We start from the raw sequence: 22125 nt of genomic DNA, 5'->3' as shown, positions 1-22125 counted from the left end.
ATGATGGCGACTTTCTCACACCTAAACCGCCTCAACACTCCGAGCAAGCCGTCCTTCCAGTCTGGACCAGCGAACACCACATTGTTAAGGGAGATGCCACCATGTGAAGCACTGGAGTCAAACACAGCTCTCGGATGGTCAGGCATGTGTAGATGACCGAGACCCAAACTGGGAAGGTGCAAGCATTCCTCTCCAGAATGCAGCAGTGGAGATAATTCAGCATGATTTTGGATCCATGATTTTTTTGCACATAAGCCAGAAAAGAACATTTCATAAGAGTGCGGCAAAGTCTGGTTAAGCGGGACAAAACTAGTCCTCTGTTGTTGGGGAGTCGCTGCCCTTTGTGTCGGAAAGGATGGTGGAGCTACTCAACTGTTAGCATCCTTCATGAACATCTCTCTGTCCATCAACTGAAGGAGCTATCTGTCCTCAACGGATGGGGCAACTTTCTTGCTCTGTTCTTTAAAAAATGTTGGCATTTTGCAAAAAACAAGCTAAATTCAGACCATAGTATCGCTTACATGAGGAGAAGCTAATTGCTCTCCTACATTTGGTTCTGAGTTTTTGTAGGCTTAAGATAGGATCTACTTACGGGTCAAACACCTCCCAGTCATCCTCATATGACGGCTCTGCAGGGGTGGAAGGTAAAGTGTGTGGATAGCTGCCAACTGGCAAACAACCAGGAGCTGTGGAGAAAGAAAGAGGGCAAATAGTTCATTTAGGTGTGCAAGTTTTCAAGCCCAGTGCACAAGACCTGCACATTGAAAGGAAGATGTAGCGACTATGCTGTCCTGAAGTCATGGGTTTGAAAGACGTTCTTAAACAATTGGTTATTTACTTTTGGGTGAACACGTTTAAAAGCTTTTCGAAATGTATTTAAAATGTAAAAAAACAAACACAATCACATGTGATTAAGTATTTACAGATTCACTCAATAGATTAGATTAGATAGATAGTACTTTATTTATTCCGTCAGGAGAGTTCCTTCAGGAAAATTACAATTTTCAGCACAATCCCATTCAAGATCAGACAAACATTACAGGGAGACAGAACAGGATCGCTGACGGGTCTGCCGGCTTCCAGCGCCCCTTACAAAAAAGATGACATACATGTAAACAGGGGGGAGGGGGGATAGAAGATTAAAATAAAATTAAAAAATTAAAAAAAATCGGTCTTAGCCTGGGCCCTGGAGTGGGGGTGCAGACTGAGGCCAAGGGGGAAAAAAACCAAAAAAAAAAACAACAACTCATAGCCATAGTACACATGTAAGAGGGAAACATCAAACATCAAAGAACACAGAGGACATTAAAGACATTAAAGCAGCAAATACAACCAGACACTTCTACATACAGCTATGAATAAAAAGTAAAAGAAACATATCCACTGTGGTGGCCTCTGCGGTGTTCCACGCCATCGTCCGCTGGGGTGGAGGGAACATGGCCAGAGACAGTAGCAGACCCTACAAAGCAACCTAGACAGCCGACTCCGCTCTCGGCCAATGTCCAGTCCGCATGGGTGAGTGAGGATACGTCCAAGGTGACTGAGGTGTCCGACACCTGCTCACCCAGTCGAGACACCGCGAAGCCTCTCCGTCCCAGCGCTCAGTGCTAGCTCCGCAGTCCTGTCCCCTCATCCGCATCTCCACCAGTCCCTCCAAACAGACTCAGGTGTAGCAGAGACCCAGCAGCTGGTCTCCATGGCCAAAAGGCTCCCGGGAGGCAGATCCAAAAGTCCACAAAAAAAGCACCACAGAGGTCACGAAAGTGGCACCCCTTGTCACACAGTCTCAAAGGGTCCCGGACCAAAATGCAAAAAAATATAATAACACATGAAAACAAGAGGGAAACACAAAAGGATGACACAAGAGCACAAAGCTCCTGCCTACAGCAGCCACTACAGCAGCGCCATCTTGGAAAAAAATAAATAAATAAAAGGGTTGCATATGACTTCACATCTTGTTTTTCTTCTCCGCGGCATAATTCACATGATGATCAACTTCTACAGCGCTCTAAAGCAGGTTTGCATCCAGGATGTCTCTGTATCCTGACGAGTCTACCACACACACACATTCTGCAGAGACCCCTCCCACCCCCACCAAGGACACTTTTCACTGCTGGACTCTAGAAACAGCTTCCGCAGCCTCCGTAGCAGAACTTCCAGGTTCTGTAACGGCTTCTTCCCTCAGGCCCTAAGACTCTTGAATGCATCAAATAATCCCCTCAATTCCCCCCAAAAATGGATTAACTTATGGGAATATAAAGCCAAGACAACATACCTCCATAAACGTGGATGCATATGCAAAAGTGCAATATATTTATCTGTACAGTAATCTATGTATTTATATCTGCACCTCATTGCTCTTTTATCCTGCACTACAACCAGCTAATGCAACAAAATTTTGTTTTTATCTTTACTGTCAAGTTCAAATTTGAATGACATAAAAGGAAGTCTAAGTCTTTAAGTCTGTGCGCGTGCTTGCGTGTGTGTGTGTGTGTGTGTGTGTGTGTGTTTGCGTGTGTATGACCATATTTATTAGCACAATACTGTTTGGATAGGGAGGCCGTTGTGGTTATTTTTTCAATGTATAGTTACCTCCTGGCAGCGGCGACTGCAATTTGAAGTGTGCCAAATCATGTTGAGGCACAACAATCTTAAATACTCAAAAGTTTAAAACAGTTTTCAGTAAAGTAGTACATTTAAAAGTACATAGATTAGCCATTTTTATCATGGTATCAAATAAGTATCATAGGTATAGGTTCACTACTTAAATTTTGGTATCGTGATAACCCTACTTCGGTTTAAAGCTAACTGAGCAGTAAAAGCAGGACAATCTGAGGGTCTGGGAAGAGTCCGAGCTGGTGTTTACCTGTTAATGAGGGCATGTCAGTTTCAGTCCCAATCTCTGCGTCCTCTATGGTGGAGTCTGAAGTCATCTGCAGTCTCTGCGGAAACATGGGGGCAGCGTGACAAGCGGTGATGCCCTCGGAGGATGTGAGCATGCTGCTTGGCATTTCCTCTGCCTGCTCGATGTCTAGTTGCTTCATGATCTCCTCTGCCTCCATCGCTTGGCCAGGAGAGTCCGAACCCGGAGTGGCTGAAACGAGGGCCACAAAATTAACATTGCAATCCATAATATTGCATGTTAACAATTATCATGTATTTCGCTGGTCATCTTTTTATAATTTTTTCATGCAAAAAAAAAACAAACAGAAAACATCTCAAGTAGCCTTTCCTACAATTAAAGAAAAAGAGTTGAACTTGAAAAATGCAGTTTTCCAAACATGAATGTATTTATTTGTAGCAGGTGGCAATTAATCAATTTGGAGCGCCACAAATAACAACACATAATTAGGGACAGGTACCAAAAGCCAGCTCCATAATGGCAGCAATGCCAATGTAAACAGTAGTAGCCAGACCAAAGAAGAAAAGTAGGCAAACATTTTTGGCCACCGATCTGATTTCAAGTCCTGAATAGATTTTTTTTTACGAGATTATTGAAATAAAAACATTTCATAGTAACTTAACTTAAAACTATAGTAAGTAAACATAATAACATACTTTTATTAGTATGATCTTATTGAATTTGCTAGTATTCAGATGATTAAAAAAAAATCATGCAATAAATTGTGGTACTGAATGTCATCTAAAAACTTTTAAAACAAAATGAAGTGGCTAGTGCCACTAACCAAGTTAAAACTACTATCGGCTCCCATTTATATCATTTAAGCTTTGCCATGAAAGCCTTATTTTTTATTAACATTAACAAAAAAGACCCCAGAAACACAAAAATACCGATTTAACCACTGATACCATACTATGTATCGATAGAATCGACATCTGGATCGATCACCTCTACTTTACCGGTACATCGAAATGTTATTAGTGGTTAGCTTCTTGTGTTGTCCTGCTCAGTGTGTGTGTGTGTGTGTGTACGTATCGCATGCTTAGCCATTCCCTTTCCTCTATAGTTTTGCAGTAATAATGGTACTTGGAAGAAACTTGAGTTTATTTTCCGGGATGGTGGTGAGGATTTGTATCTAAGAAGAGGCACCGTGGATAGACGACATGTTTGTTGCAGCTTGCTCTCAGGACATGCACCTCCTGCATGTCTGCATGTGTGTAACAAGGACTCCGGAAATGTGATGGTGTCTTTTTGAGCATGCATCCCTTTTGAAGGAACCTTTCATGCGAGTACAATCTTTACATGCACACACTGGGAAACAGCTACGGTAAAGATCGGCTGGGCTTGGAAACACGTAACCCCAACTCCTTACCCTGACCCTATCACTGATCAGTTAAAAATGGCTATCAGTGTCTATTCATGCGCTAATTGACCTCAACCTCAGCCATTTGCAACAAGTGCATGGCAGTAATAGTGCGCAAGTAATGTCTTGTAAGTGTTGTAGCATCCCAACAGAAGATTGTAGTTTTTAAACCTTAGTGCCTACCTTAACACGTCAACAGCAGCCCTCATAATCCGCCTCAGCCCTAGCCACTATAACACTACACCACAATACATTATGCACCAATGATGGTTGTGGCAAGGAGGTTGCATTCACAAACACCAGGAAATATGAGCATCAACATTACAACGCAAGCAAGTTGTTTTTTTCACGTTAGGTATTGCTGCAATAATTATGAGAGTTTGTTGTGGATTTTGTTTCTTGCTTATCATAATTTATATGACTGAAGTACAGAATTGAATAGAAATGTAATTTTATTCTAGATACCGCAGTAAAGCGGTTTCAAAAGCCTGGCAAAAATGCCGCGACATGTAATGGTTTTAAACAAAAACTTGGTGAGTGTTGTTTTTTTTCTGGCGCGTTTTACATTGGCTGGTCTAAAAATAAACTACATCGCCCAAAAGCGGGACGGCAATGAGCGTGGAATGCTGTTAAGGGGAGGAAAAGAGAAAACGTGCAGGAGAAGTGTGTTCTGAGTAGATAAGAGGAATAGTATTTTTGCGGACATTTCCTGAAAATTTCATGAAAATCGGTCCATAACTTTTTGAGTCAAATTGCATAGTACATATCTACAATTCAAAGAGGAACTTCACTTTTTGGGGAATTTTGCTTATCATTCACAATCCTTATGTGTATTCTAAATAGTTAATAAATGCGATCAAACATCATCTTACTATGAAGCCTATGGGAGTTAGTCTATTCTGCCTATAAAAGCCCTTAAAAAACACCTCCATTCATATGGTGATATACAAGCTGTAAGTATATATGTAATGAAGTAAAAGGCACATTTCTAATATTTCATATTTTCGTATATTGCTCATTTTAAGCATTCAAAAACACATCACGATGTTCAGGGTTTCCCCTTAATGTCATTGAATGTGGTAAGCCACCATGGCATTTTTATTACCGCCTTACCTACAAAATAAGTTGTTTTTTTACTTGAAAAAATGTTAAGTAATATTTTGTAGCCCCCAGGAGAAATGACACAACATCCAAATCTATTTTTAACTTTCATTACCAATCTTATAAGAAACTGCCCAATTCCAACAGGTTTTACCTCCCGTGTACACACCTTTGTCTGCGTGAGTCGGCCCCCACCCTACTCGTTGTTTCTAAACAAAGCTTGTTGTTCACAATACATCATTTTAATGGAACACTCCACGGCCCACTCTTGTGCTGGAAAATTAATCACATTTTGATTTTGATTATGGCTTCTCACGAATATGAAAACAAAATAGAAAAAAATTATAATAATAATAATAGGCTGCGCAACGTGCATGCAAATTCCGGAACTTATGACGGTAAAACAGTGCCGTCATAGCGAAGGTTGATATTTAGTCATTATTAGGTCTATTTTTAATGCTTGGCGACCGACTGACACACCCTGCGCGATCAACATAATGACCACTCCTGCTCTAGATCCTGTATCCATCTCTGCTCTAGAGCCTGTGCAAGTGTACCTTACGTTGTGACCGGGTCAATCTATGCAATTAAGTGAAGTACCAATGATTGTCACACACACACTAGGGCTGGCGAAATTATTCTCTGCATTTGACCAATCACCCTTGATCATGTTTATGAAGTCTATTTTCAAATGTGTCAAGAAAAAAAATAGCGGTGATGGCTTCAAGATATACTGTACACTTAATGTACATTTTCATAACATAAAAACAGATACTTTTGGAGAGGATTTGAAATCTGGGAACAAAATCTAATTTTTTGTGAAAAAAAATCAGGGATTTTATTTTCAGGCCATATCACCCAGGCCTAGTGGACACACTGCAGAGACTTTAGATGCAAGCTGATAAAATCCGATAGGTGTTTGATAATATAAGATCAGGATACCACTAGTTTCCTCCCCATTTTTGTCCGATAAAATCTCATACACCGGTGTCATGGACTGATTGCAGTCCTGTGGGAAAGACTAGAATGTCTGCTGGGTAGAATACAGAAGTGTAAATACTCAAAGTTGAAGAAATTCTGTGTTGTTTTACCAGTTTTAGTTGCTGGTGAGAAAAAGTTGAAAACAGGAGAAAAGATTGTTCCCAGCAGTGTAGTGCGCGGCGTACTGCTCGCTTCCTCAACTGGAGCTTCGAGCTTGCCGTTTGGCTTTAAGGGCTTGCTGTTGCACGTCATTGTATCTGAACCAAGAGAGAACAAACATGAGTGGACAACATGACCGTCAAGTATAGCTTCATGCTGCTTAAATGAACAAAACTCTACCTTTAATTGGACTTTTTCTGCAAACCCTGGAGACTGATTTGTTGGCAAGGGTTCTTGTTTGCGGTGTTGAAGTAATGAGATTACCTTCAGAGCTACAATCAATGCGACTCCTCTTGGCGGGAATATCCGGCTCCACCTGCCAAATACACAAAAAAGGATGCAATGAAAAACTTTTACAAAACTTTTGGTGCACTTTAAAAGAGAGTTGACACACTATTTACAAGGTCAATTTCAAAAGACTTTTCCTACAGTACATAGTAGAACCTCAATTTACAAACTTTTCAATATATGAACTTTTACATTGAGCCAAATATGGATCTGTGTCCCATCCATCTCTCTGTGTACCAACGTCTTAGTCATTCATTTCTATCACGCCTGCTGGCAAAAAGCAAGGCACATCATTGTTGCGGAGGCAGAGATATCCACAACACTTGCTGCACAGGACAGGACACGCAAGCCATGGCGTGTGTTTCTTTTCTCCCCATTCACAAAGTTTTGTCTATTTTGCTAACTTAACATGGGTCTAAAAAGCCAACAAACCAGACGAGAAAGGAGGAGGAAAAATAACTATTTGCAAGGAAAAAGGCCAATAACGACAACATAATGGGTCACTAGTAAGGTCAAATTTTAAAGCATCACCAAAAACTAGGCACGCTGGACAGAGTTCTTGTGCAGCAAGGGTCAAGTAAAGCCCAGCTTTTTCCAAGTGAAATGAACAAAAGAGGAAGAAAGGCGTGGGGCTCTCTTTTGGCATGCTGCTCCTCCCTGCCTCTCCACTCTCTACATTCATCACTAACATTCATCTTTTCTTACTCGCGTGCCACAAATATTCACCAACAAAAAGGTAAAAATGACACTTGCCTTTTTTTTTTTATTGGGGGAAACATGGTTGTTAATGATTTTGAGAGCACCATAGGTATGTGTGTGTGTGTGTGTGTGTGTGTGTTGACAGCGCAGATTGGTGAGCCATGACACCCATTGTTATGTTTGTTTGATACATATACAGTACACACTATTACACAGTCTTCAGTTCAGTTTCAGTTTCTTTCCAACATGCATACAAACAATGCAATTCATCACATATTTCCAGTGGTTTCATTCCAGCACCTTCGAAAAGGAGTAGGAAGAAGTTGAGCTTATGTAATCCTACCCCTTTTCATACCATAGCAATTTTAGCCCATTTCCTTGTTCACTGTAACATAACAGTGAACAAATACATTGCAAATAAATATTGTACCACGTTAATTAAACAAATATTACATTAATAATCTTTGTCTCAATAAAAAAAATGTAAAAAAAGGGTTCATGATGTTGACCATAATTCTTGTTCTGTTTACTTTGTGAACAGTCTCTTGGACTGAATCATATTGGTGCTTTGTTTCATTTCTTTGATTAATCCATTCCATCATTTAATTCCACATACTGATAGGCTAAAGGTTTGAAGCGTTGTACGAGCATTCAAATGTTTTAAATTCCATCCATCCATTTTCTACCGCTTATTCCCTTTGAGGTCGTGGGGGGTGCTGGTGCCTATCTCAGCTACAATCGGGCGGAAGGCGGGGTGCACCCTGAACAAGTTTCCACCTCATCAATTAGATTTTTTTAATTATATTTTCGTTCTTCAAAGTGAGCATTTTGTTATTTTAGCAAAATAGGGACATTTGTCGAGGCTAGAACCACTCACACATCTTTACATCGTTTCCTATTGAGACCACTGCTTCACTTGACAAACTTTTAAGTTTATGAACCAAGTAATTGGTAACCGAGGTTCCACTGTACTTATAATCCCTTTCCGAGCACCCTACAGATGGGGTGAATATCATATTTAAGATTTATGTCTAATCTTTTCAGCACACACTAAAAAGTATTGGACATTTTGTGATTTTACCAGTGTATTTAAAATGTAAAAAAATACAGTGCAACCTCAACTTACAAGTTTTTTGAAGATACAAGGTAATCTCTCAGCTTTTTGTTTTGGTTAAAGTTGGGTGCAAGCTAAGCAGGGCCAGTGGACAAGGTGGGAAGAGGTGGAGAAACGGAAGATCAGCGGGAGGGACATATGGGAGATGGAATCGAGTAGAGTAGGTCTCCTACTTCGAGCAACCTCTGATGTCTTTCCCACCCCCAAAAACCTCAACCAATGGCTGGGTGAAGATCCAAAATGCCCCCTGTGCTCAACACCAGCTACACTCAGACACATCCTCACTGGCTGTAAAGTGAGCCTCTCCCAAGGATAATACACCACAACAAAGTCCTCAAATGCTTGGCAGCAATCCTGAAAAGCAGGAGAACAACCAACAACCCCTTGCCACCCAGGACAGCCAACCTAAATATGCCATTTGCCTTTGTTAGAGAGAGGGAACAAAGGCAACGAAAGACATCATCAAGGCCCAGGTTGGGACAGCTGGAGCTAGCTCGGGACTGGCAGATGCTGGTAGACGTGTAAAAGAAACTCATCGTTCCACCAGAGATAGCAATTACTAACTTGCGGCCTGACCTAGTCCTGTGGTCCAACTCCCAGCACATCGTGTACTTTGTTGAACTCACAGTCCCTTGGGAGGATGCGGTGGAGGAAGCTTTTGAGCGGAAAAAACTCCGATATGCAGAACGGCGAGGCTGGAGAACACAAGTCTGCCCTGTACAAGTTGGATGGCAACATCAACAATTAGGCTGATGAGGGAGCTGGGAGTTGGCGGTCAAGCTCTACGTCAGGCCATAAAGGAAACATTGCGGGTGGCAGAGCGGAGCAGCCACTGGCTTTGGCTAAAGAGGAAAGACCCCAACTGGTCTCCAAAATAAATCATTACTCATACTGAGGCTGGGCAGATGCTGAGTGGGATGCTTCTGGGATACCAGAATGCAATGCTGATCTGCTCCAAAACATCCGGCCTTACTTGCTAGCATTACCGTATAGCTAGAGATTGAAACAACTTTGTATTTCAACCACTGGAAACCAAACCTTTAGCAGTAGTCCAGCTTCCACAGCCTTCCAGCCGACATCCTCTTCCTGCTGAGGCTTGCTTACCCGCCCCCAGCTCGGCTTAATGCTCACGCCAAAGGCTGTTCTGGGTCTCAAAGGGAGACTGTCGCTGTGCCGCGTTATGAACAACGGCCATGTCCTCTACAGTCCCCCTGCTGCTTTGTAATGCCTGAAAAGTGTCAAATCACCTCTTCTCCGTCACAACACCGATTGCGAAATAGCATAGGAATATCCAATTATTCAACACCATTACTTGCTACTATCTCAGCCTTTCCTATTCTGTAACTTGTTTCATTGTAGATTTTGGATCGAATGGGACGGGAAGACATCAATTAGAAGTAAAAGGGATTTCAAAGTCCTCTTCACTCTGCTGGAATAGGTAAATGCTGTACATTATTAATGTGTTATATTACTTCATAAAACTATTGTAATGTTGTTGTTTGTATGACTCGAGTGTATCAGATTATAGTTTATCAGACAATATTTCTTATTTAAAAGATTCTTATTTTTAAAAAGGCATCTTACATGTTAAAATGACAACGTGTCAGGAGGACCGAGCACAGATTTAATTGATTTCAATTCATTTCAATGGGCTAGGCTGCTTTAAAAGCTTCCTATTATGCACGCATCTTACCTGTTGGTACACCTTTTTTGCGGATCGCTATGAGTCCCAAAAATTTTAAATCAAAGTGTGGAGGCATGGGGGAAATACTTATAAAACAATATTGCCTTCTTCCTTAACTTGGTCCTAGCGAGCCTTTTGGAATTTGAGACTTTAGGAACGTAATTTGCCTTAGTTAGGTCAGCAAATATCACCATATATGGTAAAGTTTTACCCGAAGAGTTGTGCCAGTCAGTTATTTTTATTCAGTTTTAGTCAATAAGTTGCTTTTTCCCTACTCTTTTGTTGTGTGGCAGACTGGCTCGTACATGCAAAGATCCTCTGCTGTTGCCCATTTCTACCAAAAAGAAGCATATAGTTCGAGCTTCAATCTGTCAGTAGACTCAATAAACAAACCCTGTTTCCATATGAGTGTGGAAATTGTGTTTGATGTTAATATGAACGGAAAAGGATTTGCAAATCATTGTATTCCGTTTATATTTACATCTAACACAATTTCCCAACTCATAAGGAAACGGGATTTGTAGAAGTGTTAAAGTCTACAACATGGCCTGGAGGAGGACTTTGGTACGTAAATAAAACGGACCAAAAAAAGGTGCCTTCTGAAGTGACAGTCAGAAAGCAAGAAGATGGCCAGTAAAACTAAATCTATGCAAAATGTTGGCCAAAGAAGTGTTATGTTGAAATAAAAACCATAATATGAGCTCTTGGTGGTGAAACCAATGTGCTCATAGGTTGAGGCAGTGTTTTTCAACCACTGTGCAGTGGCACACTAGTGTGTCGTGAGATACAATCTGGTGTGCCGTGGCAGACTCATTTCACCTATTTGGGTTAAAAATATTTTTTGCAAAACAGTAATTATAGTCTGCAAACTATGTGTTGTTGTTGAGTGTGGGTGCTGTCTAGAGCTGGGCAGAGTAACCCTGTAATACTCTTCCATATCAGTAGGTGGCAGCCGGTAGCTAATTACTTTGGAGATGTTGGAAACACTGGGAGGCAGTGTGCAGGTAAAAAAGGTGTCTAATGCTTAAACCAAAAATAAACAAAAAGTGAGAGCTAGCAAGAAAATGCATTGAAGCTTGGGGAAGGCTATGTAGAAAAAAACCTAAAACTGAACTGGCTACAAAGTAAACAAAAACAGAATGCTGGACGACAGCAAATGTACATCCAATCATAACATGACAATCCACAATGTCTACAGAAAGGATAGAAAAAAGGCTGAAGTACAAACCCCGTTTCCATATGAGTTGGGAAATTGTGTTAGCTGTAAATATAAAACGGAATACAATGATTTGCAAATCCTTTTCAACCCATATTCAGTTGAATGCACTACAAAGACAAGACATTTGATGTTCAAACTCATACAGTTTTTTTTTTTGCATATAATAATTAACTTAGAATTTCATGGCTGCAACATGTGCCAAAGTAGTTGGGAAAGGGCATGTTCACCACTGTGTTACATCACCTTTTCTTTTAACAACACTCAATAAATATTTGGGAACTGAGGAAACTAATTGTTGAAGCTTTGAAAGTGGAATTCTTTACCATTCTTGCTTGATGTCCAGCTTAAGTTGTTCAACAGTCTGGGGTTTTTTAGTCGTATTTTACGCTTCATAATGCGCCAAACATTTTCCATGGGAGACAGGTCTGGACTGCAGGCGGGCCAGGAAAGTACCTGCACTGTTTTACTACGAAGCAACGTTGTAACACGTGGCTTGGCATTGTCTTGCTGAAATAAGCAGGGGCGTCCATGATAACTTTGCTTGGATGACAACATATGTTGCTTCAAAACCTGTATGGACCATTTAGCATTAATGGTGCCTTCACAGATGTGTAAGTTACCCATGCCTTGGGCACTAAAACACCCCCATACCATCACAGATGCTGGCTTTTCAACTTTGCGCCAATGACAATCCGGATGGTTATTTTCCCCTTTGTTCTGGAGGAAACCATGTCCACAGTTTCCAAATATAATTTGAAATGTGGACTCCTCAGACCACAGAACACTTTTCCATTTTGCATCAGTCCATCTTAGATGAGCTCGGGCCCAGCGAAGCTGGCGGCGTTCCTGGGTGTTGTTGATAAATGGGTTTGGCTTTGCCTAGTAGAGTATTAACTTGCACTTACAGATGTAGCGACCAACTGTAGTTACTGACAGTGGTTTTATGAAGTGTTCCTGAGCCCATGTGGTGATATCCTTTACACACTGATGTCGGTTTTTGATGCAGAACTGCCTGAGGGATCAAAGGTCCGTAATATCATCGCTTACGTGCAGTGATTTCTCCAGATTCTCCGAACCTTTTGATGATTTTACGGACCGTAGATGGTAAAATCTCTAAATTCCTTGCAATAGTTTGTAGAGGAATGTTGTTTTAAAACTGTTCGACAATTGGCTTACAAATTGGTGACCCTCACCACATCCTTGTTTGTGAATTACTTAGCATTTCATGGAAGCTGCTTTTATAGCCAATCATGGCACCCACCTGTTCCCAATTAGCCTGCACACCTGTGGGATGTTCCAAATAAGTGTTTGATGAGCATTCCTCAACTTTATCAGTATTTATTGCCACCTTTCCCAACTTATTTGTCACGTGTTGCTGGCATCAAATTCTAAAGTTAATGATTATTTGCAAAAAAAAAAAGTTTATGAGTTTGAACATCAAATATGTTGTCTTTGTAGCATATTCAACCGAATATGGCTTGAAAATGATTTGCAAATCATTGTATTCTGTTTATATTTACATCTAACACAATTTCCCAACTCATATGGAAACGGGGTTTGTATTATTGATTGCTAAAACAGAGAAGATGTGGGAAATATCGCTCAAAGGAAGACCTGAAACTGCTATAGGAAAATACCAAAAAAAGAGAAAAAGCCACCGAATGTGGAACGCAAGAAGTAAAAGACTACACAGAGGAAAAGAGCAAACAAGTGCAAATAAGTCAGGGTGTGATGTGACAGGTGGTGACAATACACCTACTTGGAGACAAGAGCTATAGGGATACATGCTTAGTTATGTTTGAAAGTCATATCCAACAATTGCGACAACTTATTTTTACTGTCAACTGAGTTTTGTTTCATAATGATTTCTGCTGGTGGTGTGCCTCCGCATTTTTTCAACGCAAAAAATGTGCTTTGGCTCAAAAAAGGTTGAAAAACACTGGGATATGGTACCATTTGTAATGCATGTACTGCACTTTCAGGGTGTAAGTTGACCAACAAGACTTGGAAGTGTAATGATAATAACCAAAGTCTCATGGCCTAATTAGGGTTAGGGTTGTGAACGTGAACATCCTGATGCTTACCTTGACAGCAGTCCCCCGAATAAATGTCTTTATGCTGGAGACAAGACCCCTTTCATTCTTCTGCATTTTTCCTCTGCCTCTCAGTGGGGATGATTCCGCTGGACAGTGTTTCCTCTTGGCCCGGGACGTGTGGACTCCACCGCCCAGGGTTGGCTGCTGAGGAGCTTTACGCGCTCTCAGCTGCATCATGCTCCAGCATCACATGGAAGAGACTGGCAAGGAGGGAGCAGACATCCAGTTACTTTTTTTAGCACACCTTCACGTTTGACTCACTAAAATTCTACCTTAATGATCAGGGGCAGGTAACCAATAGCTCAGAAGACAATAAATCTTAGCGCCTTCAAACATTCTCATGCATTTGAATCCATCCATGCATTCTCTAGCACTTGAGTTCAGGTCAGTTTGGACACAAGAGACAATCACAGCGACACGGCTTGTGAGGTCATGGACTAACGACTTTCAATCCAAAATTCAGCTCAATAGTTTAAGTTGATAAGAAGACGGCGAAAGAAAAAAAGACGAGTGTTGAACATTTCAGGGCGAACGGACAGAGGAATTTGCTTTTGTGGAGAAAGCGCCCCCTCTAAAGTCGCGCCCACTGTTAGTTGCGCCCACTTTTAAGTCACACCCACTGTAAGTAACGCCCACTCTTAAGTCGGTCCCACTTTTGAATTATGCCCACTCTTGAGTCGCGCCCACTGTAAGTCACGCCTACTGTAAGTCTCTTAAGTTCCGCCCACTCTTAAGACACGCCCACTTTTGAATTATGCCCACTCTTGAGTCGTCCCCACTATAAGTCACGCCCAGTGTAAGTCTCTTAGGTTGCGCCCACTCTTAAGTTGCGCCCACTTTTGAATTATGCCCACTCTTGAGTCTCCCCCACTACAAGTCACGCCCAGTGTAAGTCTCTTAGGTTGCGCCCACTCTTTAGTCACATCCACTCTTAAGTTGCGCCCACTTTTGAATTATGCCCACTCTTGAGTCGCCCCACTATAAATCACGCCCAGTGTAAGTCTCTTAGGTTGCGCCCACTCTTAAGTCACATCCACTCTTAAGTTGCGCCCACTTTTGAATTATGCCCACTCTTGAGTCGCCCCCACTATAAATCACGCCCAGTGTAAGTCTCTTAGGTTGCGCCCACTCTTAAGTCACATCCACTCTTAAGTTGCGCCCACTTTTGAATTATGCCCACTCTTGAGTCGCCCCCACTATAAATCACGCCCAGTGTAAGTCTCTTAGGTTGCGCCCACTCTTAAGTCACATCCACTCTTAAGTTGCGCCCACTTTTGAATTATGCCCACTCTTGAGTCGCCCCACTATAAATCACGCCCAGTGTAAGTCTCTTAGGTTGCGCCCACTCTTAAGTCACATCCACTCTTAAGACACGCCCACTTTTGAATTATGCCCACTCTTGAGTTGCCCCCACTATAAATCACGCCCAGTGTAAGTCTCTTAGGTTGCGCCCACTCTTAAGTCACATCCACTCTTAAGTTGCGCCCACTTTTGAATTACGCCCACTCTTGAGTCGCCCCAAGTCTCGCCCACTCTGAATTCTCTTGTGTCGCATCCATTCTTAATTATTTAAAGTTGCGCCCACACTTAAGTCCCGTCCCCTCTTAAGTCACACTTTTGAGTTCTGCCCCCTCTTAAGTCCCCTAAGTCGCGCCCACTGTAAGTCTCGTAAATTGCACCCACTTTTGAATTATGCCCACTGTTGAGTCGCGCCCACTCTGAATTCTCTTGAGTCGAGCCGACTCTTAATTATTTAAAGTTGCGCCCACTCTTAATTCTTTAAAGTTGCGCCCACTCTTATGTTTCGCCCACTTTTAAGTCCCGCTCCCTCTTAAGTCACATTTACATGTACTTTTCAGTTGGTGCCCCCTCTTAATTCTCCTAAGTCACGCCCACTCTCAAGTCTTTTAAGTCCCACCCACTCTTTATTCGCACCCACTCTTAATTTTCTTAAGTTGCGCCCACTCTTAAGTGTCGCCCACTCTTGAGTGGCGCCCACTCTGAATTCTTTAAAGTATCACCCACTCTTGAGTTGCGCCCACTCTGAATTCTTTAAAGTGGCGCCCACTCTTGAGTCGCGCCCACTCTTAATTCTTTAAAGTCGCGCCCATCACTCCGGTCGCTTTGGTGTAGAACACATTAAAGCCTTCTACAGAAAGCTAGGAGTAATCAACAACAATTTCAAATTAGAAATGGTCTCAGCTAACGAGGTGCTTAATAAATTGAGCGCGCTCCACCCAAACAAGACCACCGGCCTTGACAATATCCCCTCCAGATTCCTCATGGACTCTGCCACCACCATCGCTCCAATAATCACACATATAATAAACCACCATTTACCCAATAATCACACACATAATAAACCACCATTGCCCCAATAATCACACACATAATAAACCACCATTGCCCCAATAATCACACACATAATAAACCACCATTGCCCCAATAATCACACACATAATAAACCACCATTGCCCCAATAATCACACACATAATAAACCACCATTGCCCCAATCATCACACACATAATAAACCACCATTGCCCCAATCATCACACACATAATAAACCACCATTGCCCCAATAATCACACATATAATAAACCACCATTGCCCCAATAATCACACACATAATAAACCACCATTGCCCCAATAATCACACACATAATAAACCACCATTGCCCCAATAATCACACACGTAATAAACCACCATTGCCCCAATAATCACACACATAATAAACCACCATTGCCCCAATAATCACACACGTAATAAACCACCATTGCCCCAATAATCACACACATAATAAACCACCATTGCCCCAATAATCACACACATAATAAACCACCATTGCCCCAATAATCACACACATAATAAACCACCATTGCCCCAATAATCACACACATAATAAACCACCATTGCCCCAATAATCACACACATAATAAACCACCATTGCCCCAATCATCACACACATAATAAACCACCATTGCCCCAATAATCACACACATAATAAACCACCATTGCCCCAATAATCACACATATAATAAACCACCATTGCCCCAATAATCACACACATAATAAACCACCATTGCCCCAATAATCACACACATAATAAACCACCATTGCCCCAATAATCACACACATAATAAACCACCATTGCCCCAATCATCACACACATAATAAACCACCATTGCCCCAATAATCACACACATAATAAACCACCATTGCCCCAATAATCACACATATAATAAACCACCATTGCCCCAATAATCACACACATAATAAACCACCATTGCCCCAATAATCACACACATAATAAACCACCATTGCCCCAATAATCACACACATAATAAACCACCATTGCCCCAATAATCACACATATAATAAACCACCATTGCCCCAATAATCACACACATAATAAACCACCATTGCCCCAATAATCACACACATAATAAACCTCTCAATCAAACAAGGCCAAGTACCCAAAGATTTCAAGTTAGCAAGAGTAACCCCCCTTAATAAAAAAAGGAAGCAAATTAGAACCTGGTAACTACCGACCTGTTTCTATTCTCACTTCCATTTCCAAAGTAATGGAGAAAATAGTTTATGAACAGGTTGATAGATACCTTGCTACTAATAAACTAATGTATAAATTCCAATCCGGCTTCAGCACTAAGCACTCCACTGACACATGTCTTCTCTATCTGACCAACCACATCAAACATGAGGTGGACGTCGGCAAATACTGCTGGACATTATAAATACTGCGGCATGGTCATGCTGGACATTATAAATACTGCGGCATGGTCATGCTGGACATTATAAATACTGCGGCATGGTCATGCTGGACATTATAAATACTGCGGCATGGTCATGCTGGACATTATAAATACTGCGGCATGGTCATGCTGGACATTATAAATACTGCGGCATGGTCATGCTGGACATTATAAATACTGCGGCATGGTCATGCTGGACATTATAAATACTGCGGCATGGTCATGCTGGACATTATAAATACTGCGGCATGGTCATGCTGGACATTATAAATACTGCGGCAAGGTCATGCTGGACATTATAAATACTGCTGGACATGCTGGACATTATAAATACTGCGGCATGGTCATGCTGGACATTATAAATACTGCGGCATGGTCATGCTGGACATTATAAATACTGCGGCATGGTCATGCTGGACATTATAAATACTGCGGCATGGTCATGCTGGACATTATAAATACTGCTGGACATGCTGGACATTATAAATACTGCGGCATGGTCATGCTGGACATTATAAATACTGCGGCATGGTCATGCTGGACATTATAAATACTGCGGCATGGTCATGCTGGACATTATAAATACTGCGGCATGGTCATGCTGGACATTATAAATACTGCGGCATGGTCATGCTGGACATTATAAATACTGCGGCATGGTCATGCTGGACATTATAAATACTGCGGCATGGTCATGCTGGACATTATAAATACTGCGGCATGGTCATGCTGGACATTATAAATACTGCGGCATGGTCATGCTGGACATTATAAATACTGCGGCATGGTCATGCTGGACATTATAAATACTGCGGCATGGTCATGCTGGACATTATAAATACTGCGGCATGGTCATGCTGGACATTATAAATACTGCGGCATGGTCATGCTGGACATTATAAATACTGCGGCAAGGTCATGCTGGACATTATAAATACTGCTGGACATGCTGGACATTATAAATACTGCGGCATGGTCATGCTGGACATTATAAATACTGTGGCATGGTCATGCTGGACATTATAAATACTGCGGCATGGTCATGCTGGACATTATAAATACTGCGGCATGGTCATGCTGGACATTATAAATACTGCGGCATGGTCATGCTGGACATTATAAATACTGCGGCAAGGTCATGCTGGACATTATAAATACTGCTGGACATGCTGGACATTATAAATACTGCGGCAAGGTCATGCTGGACATTATAAATACTGCGGCATGGTCATGCTGGACATTATAAATACTGTGGCATGGTCATGCTGGACATTATAAATACTGCGGCATGGTCATGCTGGACATTATAAATACTGCGGCATGGTCATGCTGGACATTATAAATACTGCGGCATGGTCATGCTGGACATTATAAATACTGCTGGACATGCTGGACATTATAAATACTGCGGCATGGTCATGCTGGACATTATAAATACTGCGGCATGGTCATGCTGGACATTATAAATACTGCTGGACATGCTGGACATTATAAATACTGCGGCATGGTCATGCTGGACATTATAAATACTGCGGCATGGTCATGCTGGACATAAATACTGCGGCATGGTCATGCTGGACATTATAAATACTGCGGCATGGTCATGCTGGACATAAATACTGCGGCATGGTCATGCTGGACATTATAAATACTGCGGCATGGTCATGCTGGACATTATAAATACTGCGGCATGGTCATGCTGGACATTGTAAATACTGCGGCATGGTCATGCTGGACATTATAAATACTGCGGGATGGTCATGCTGGTAATTCAGAAGGCCTTTGACACAGTTAACCACGCTATACTGTTGGATAAGCTCAGAGCAATCGGATTGGATAAAATCTCATGGAGCTGGATGCAATCTTAAAAGTTAAAGTTAAAGTACCAATGATTGTCACACACATACTAGATGTGGCGAAATTATTCTCTGCATTTGACCCATCACCCTTGATCACGCAGTGGGCAGCAGCGGTGCCACACCCGGGAATCATTTATGTTGATTTAACCCCCAATTCCAGCCCCTAATGCTGAGTGCCAAGCAGGGAGGTAATGGCTCCCATTTTTATAGTCTTTGGAATGACTCAGCCGGGATATGAACTCACAACCTACCGATCTCAGGGCTGACACTCTAACCACTAGGCCACTGAGTAGGAGGGGAGGAAACAGGTGGTAGAGGTGTCCCCACCTCTCAGTAAGCTGTGGAGTCCCCCAAGGCAGTATACTAGGACCTTTACTGTTCCTAATATGGGTAAATGACATGCCATCAGGGCTTCACGGTGGCAGAGGGGTTAGTGCGTCTGCCTCACAATACGAAGTTCCTGCAGTCCTGGGTTCAAATCCAGGCTCGGGATCTTTCTGTGTGGCGTTTGCATGTTCTCCCCGTGAATGCGTGGGTTCCCTCCGGGTACTCCGGCTTCCTCCCACCTCCAAAGACATGCACCTGGGGATAGGTTGATTGGCAACACTAAATTGGCCCTAGTGTGTGAATGTGAGTGTGAATGTTGTCTGTTTATCTGTGCTGGCCCTGCGATGAGGTGGCGACTTGTCCAGGGTGTACCCTGCCTTCCGCCCGATTGTAGCTGAGATAGGCGCCAGCGCCCCCCGCGACCCCGAAAGGGAATAAGCGGTAGGAAATGGATGGATGGATGGATGGATGGATGGATGGACATGCCATCAGCATGCCACTGTGAATTGTTCCTGTTTGCGGATGACTCGGCCCTGCTGGTATCCGGCAAGGACAAGTCACAGATGGAACAAATGCTCAGTGCTGAACTCCTTAATATTTGCACCTGGCTCGCTGACAACAAGCTATCCATACACTTCGGTAAAACAGAATCCATCCTTTTTGGGTCCCACATCAACCTTCTTAAAGTCAGTGACTTGACTATAAAAGTGGGTGACATTGTTATCACCAGGAAAGATGAGATCACCTACCTAGGTTCCATTCTAGAGGCTAATCTTTCCTGTGAAAAATTGGCAACCAAGGTCATCAAAAAGGTCAACCAAAGAACAAATTCCTGGATTTTTTTTAGCCACATTCTGTCTGTCACAGTTGAAGTGTACCTATGATTAAAATTACAGACCTCTGTCATCATTTGAAGTGGGAGAACTTGCACAATCGCTAGCTGACTAAATACTTTTTTTGCCCCACTGTATGTACTATGATGATTAACCTGTGTGATGACTGTGTTATGCTGATATTATATATTTGTACCATTAATTGATTAACGTGGACCCCGACTTAAACAAGTTGAAAAACTTATTGGGGTGTTACCATTTAGTGGTCAATTGTACGGAATATGTACTGTACTGTACAATCTACTAATAAAAGTATCAATCAATCAATCAAACCCTTAAGTTCCACCCACTCTTAAGTCGCGCCTACTTTTGAGTTGTGCCCACTTTTAATTCTCCTAAGTCGCGCCCACAAGAGCGAGGACAACGGAAGAGAAGTGTGTTTTAAAGACATGCCCACAGTGGCAGTGACAACACAAGAGTGGACACTTGATGTGTAACGTGATCCAAGATGGCTAATACAAGGTAGGGCTATATTCGATATATTGTGAGTTTGTCTCTGTGCGATATAGAAAATGACTATTTTGTGAGTATTGGGTAAATATCTTCTCACGCAGTTGTTTTTAGCTGCGGGCATTACACTGCAGGGTCTTCTCACTCTTTCTTGCCTCTCCTTCTGACAGAGATATAAAACAAGACGTCACATACTGTCACGCGTGCAACATCATACGCCCTCGCCGAGCAGAGAGGAATGTTGCAAAGGTAAAGTTAGCTGTGGCAGCCAACTTATGTGGCAGGTGTAGGCGGAGCTGTGCGGGTGGTAATACGAGAGAAATAAGGTGCCAATCTGGTAACAAATGGAGGAAGAATATTTAATTCCCAAGAAAAACAGCTGGGGGTCCATCGTCTGGCGGTGGCTTGACTTCAAGCGGGAAGATGTTGAACAGACAACCGTAATATGTTAAGTATGCGGCAAAAGCGTTGCTACAAAAAGTAGCGGCACTACTAATGTGTAGCATCATTTGATAAGTAACCCACTAGAGAATGAAGAGTGCTTGAAACTCTGCGTGTCAACATCTCCGTTTGGTGCCACACCCAAGAAAATGCCAAAGCAACCTGCACATCCTCACCATTTTCAGATCAACACCGTACGAAAAAAAATTGTCAACAGAAGGAGATAACGTCCGCAGGAACCTACCACATAGCGAAGGACATACACTATTTGACTTCCTATTATGCAGCTCATTTTTATTAGACAGTTTTTGAAACATCTTGTGTGACATCATGCACAAAAGTGCACTTTATTTGTTTTAAAACATTTAGTGGCGTTCTGTACAAAAAGTACACTTTAATTTAGTGTTGTTTTGATATTTCATCTTAGTGACATCATGCACAAAAGTGCACTCATAGCTTGTTTTAAAATGTCTCTGACAATCTTGCACTTTCTGTTTTGGAAATGACATGAATGTTTGTGTCACTGCTTAATAACTGTTTCATAAATACACTTTTAGTTGTGATTTCCCTCTCTGCATGAAAGTTTAAAAGTAGCATATATGAATGCAGTATGTGTTTGAATGTAGACACATAGAATCATCATACTGCTGTCATTATATGCATCAAGTGTTCATTCAAGGCTAAGGCACAATATGGAGATATATATGCTGTATGGTGACATGGCCTAAAAATGTAGAGATATTAAAAAAAGGCCACATCGCCCAGCCTTAATACA

The 22125-nt window shown here is 41.9% G+C and overlaps 1 protein-coding gene across 2 annotated transcripts in view; it reads right to left on the bottom strand.

Annotated features, from left to right (window-relative positions):
- LOC133563505 (CTD small phosphatase-like protein 2-A) overlaps positions 1 to 22125 on the bottom strand; it is a 42937-nt gene that overhangs the window by 15877 nt on the left and 4935 nt on the right. For both annotated transcript variants that reach the window (XM_061917667.1, XM_061917666.1), the window contains exons 2-6: positions 13595 to 13806; positions 6687 to 6822; positions 6458 to 6604; positions 2867 to 3094; positions 593 to 686 (exon numbers count right to left, since the gene is read on the bottom strand). In XM_061917667.1, coding sequence (XP_061773651.1) covers positions 593 to 686; positions 2867 to 3094; positions 6458 to 6604; positions 6687 to 6822; positions 13595 to 13783 — 794 coding nt within the window. In that variant the 5' untranslated portion in view covers positions 13784 to 13806. The remainder of the gene's footprint in view (positions 1 to 592; positions 687 to 2866; positions 3095 to 6457; positions 6605 to 6686; positions 6823 to 13594; positions 13807 to 22125) is intronic.

The sequence above is a fragment of the Nerophis ophidion genome, linkage group LG12 (genome assembly GCF_033978795.1).
Source record: "Nerophis ophidion isolate RoL-2023_Sa linkage group LG12, RoL_Noph_v1.0, whole genome shotgun sequence".
Classification (NCBI taxonomy): domain Eukaryota; kingdom Metazoa; phylum Chordata; class Actinopteri; order Syngnathiformes; family Syngnathidae; genus Nerophis; species Nerophis ophidion.
Note: the sequence above shows the minus strand (reverse complement) of the source record. Positions and strands in the feature narration are given on the sequence as shown.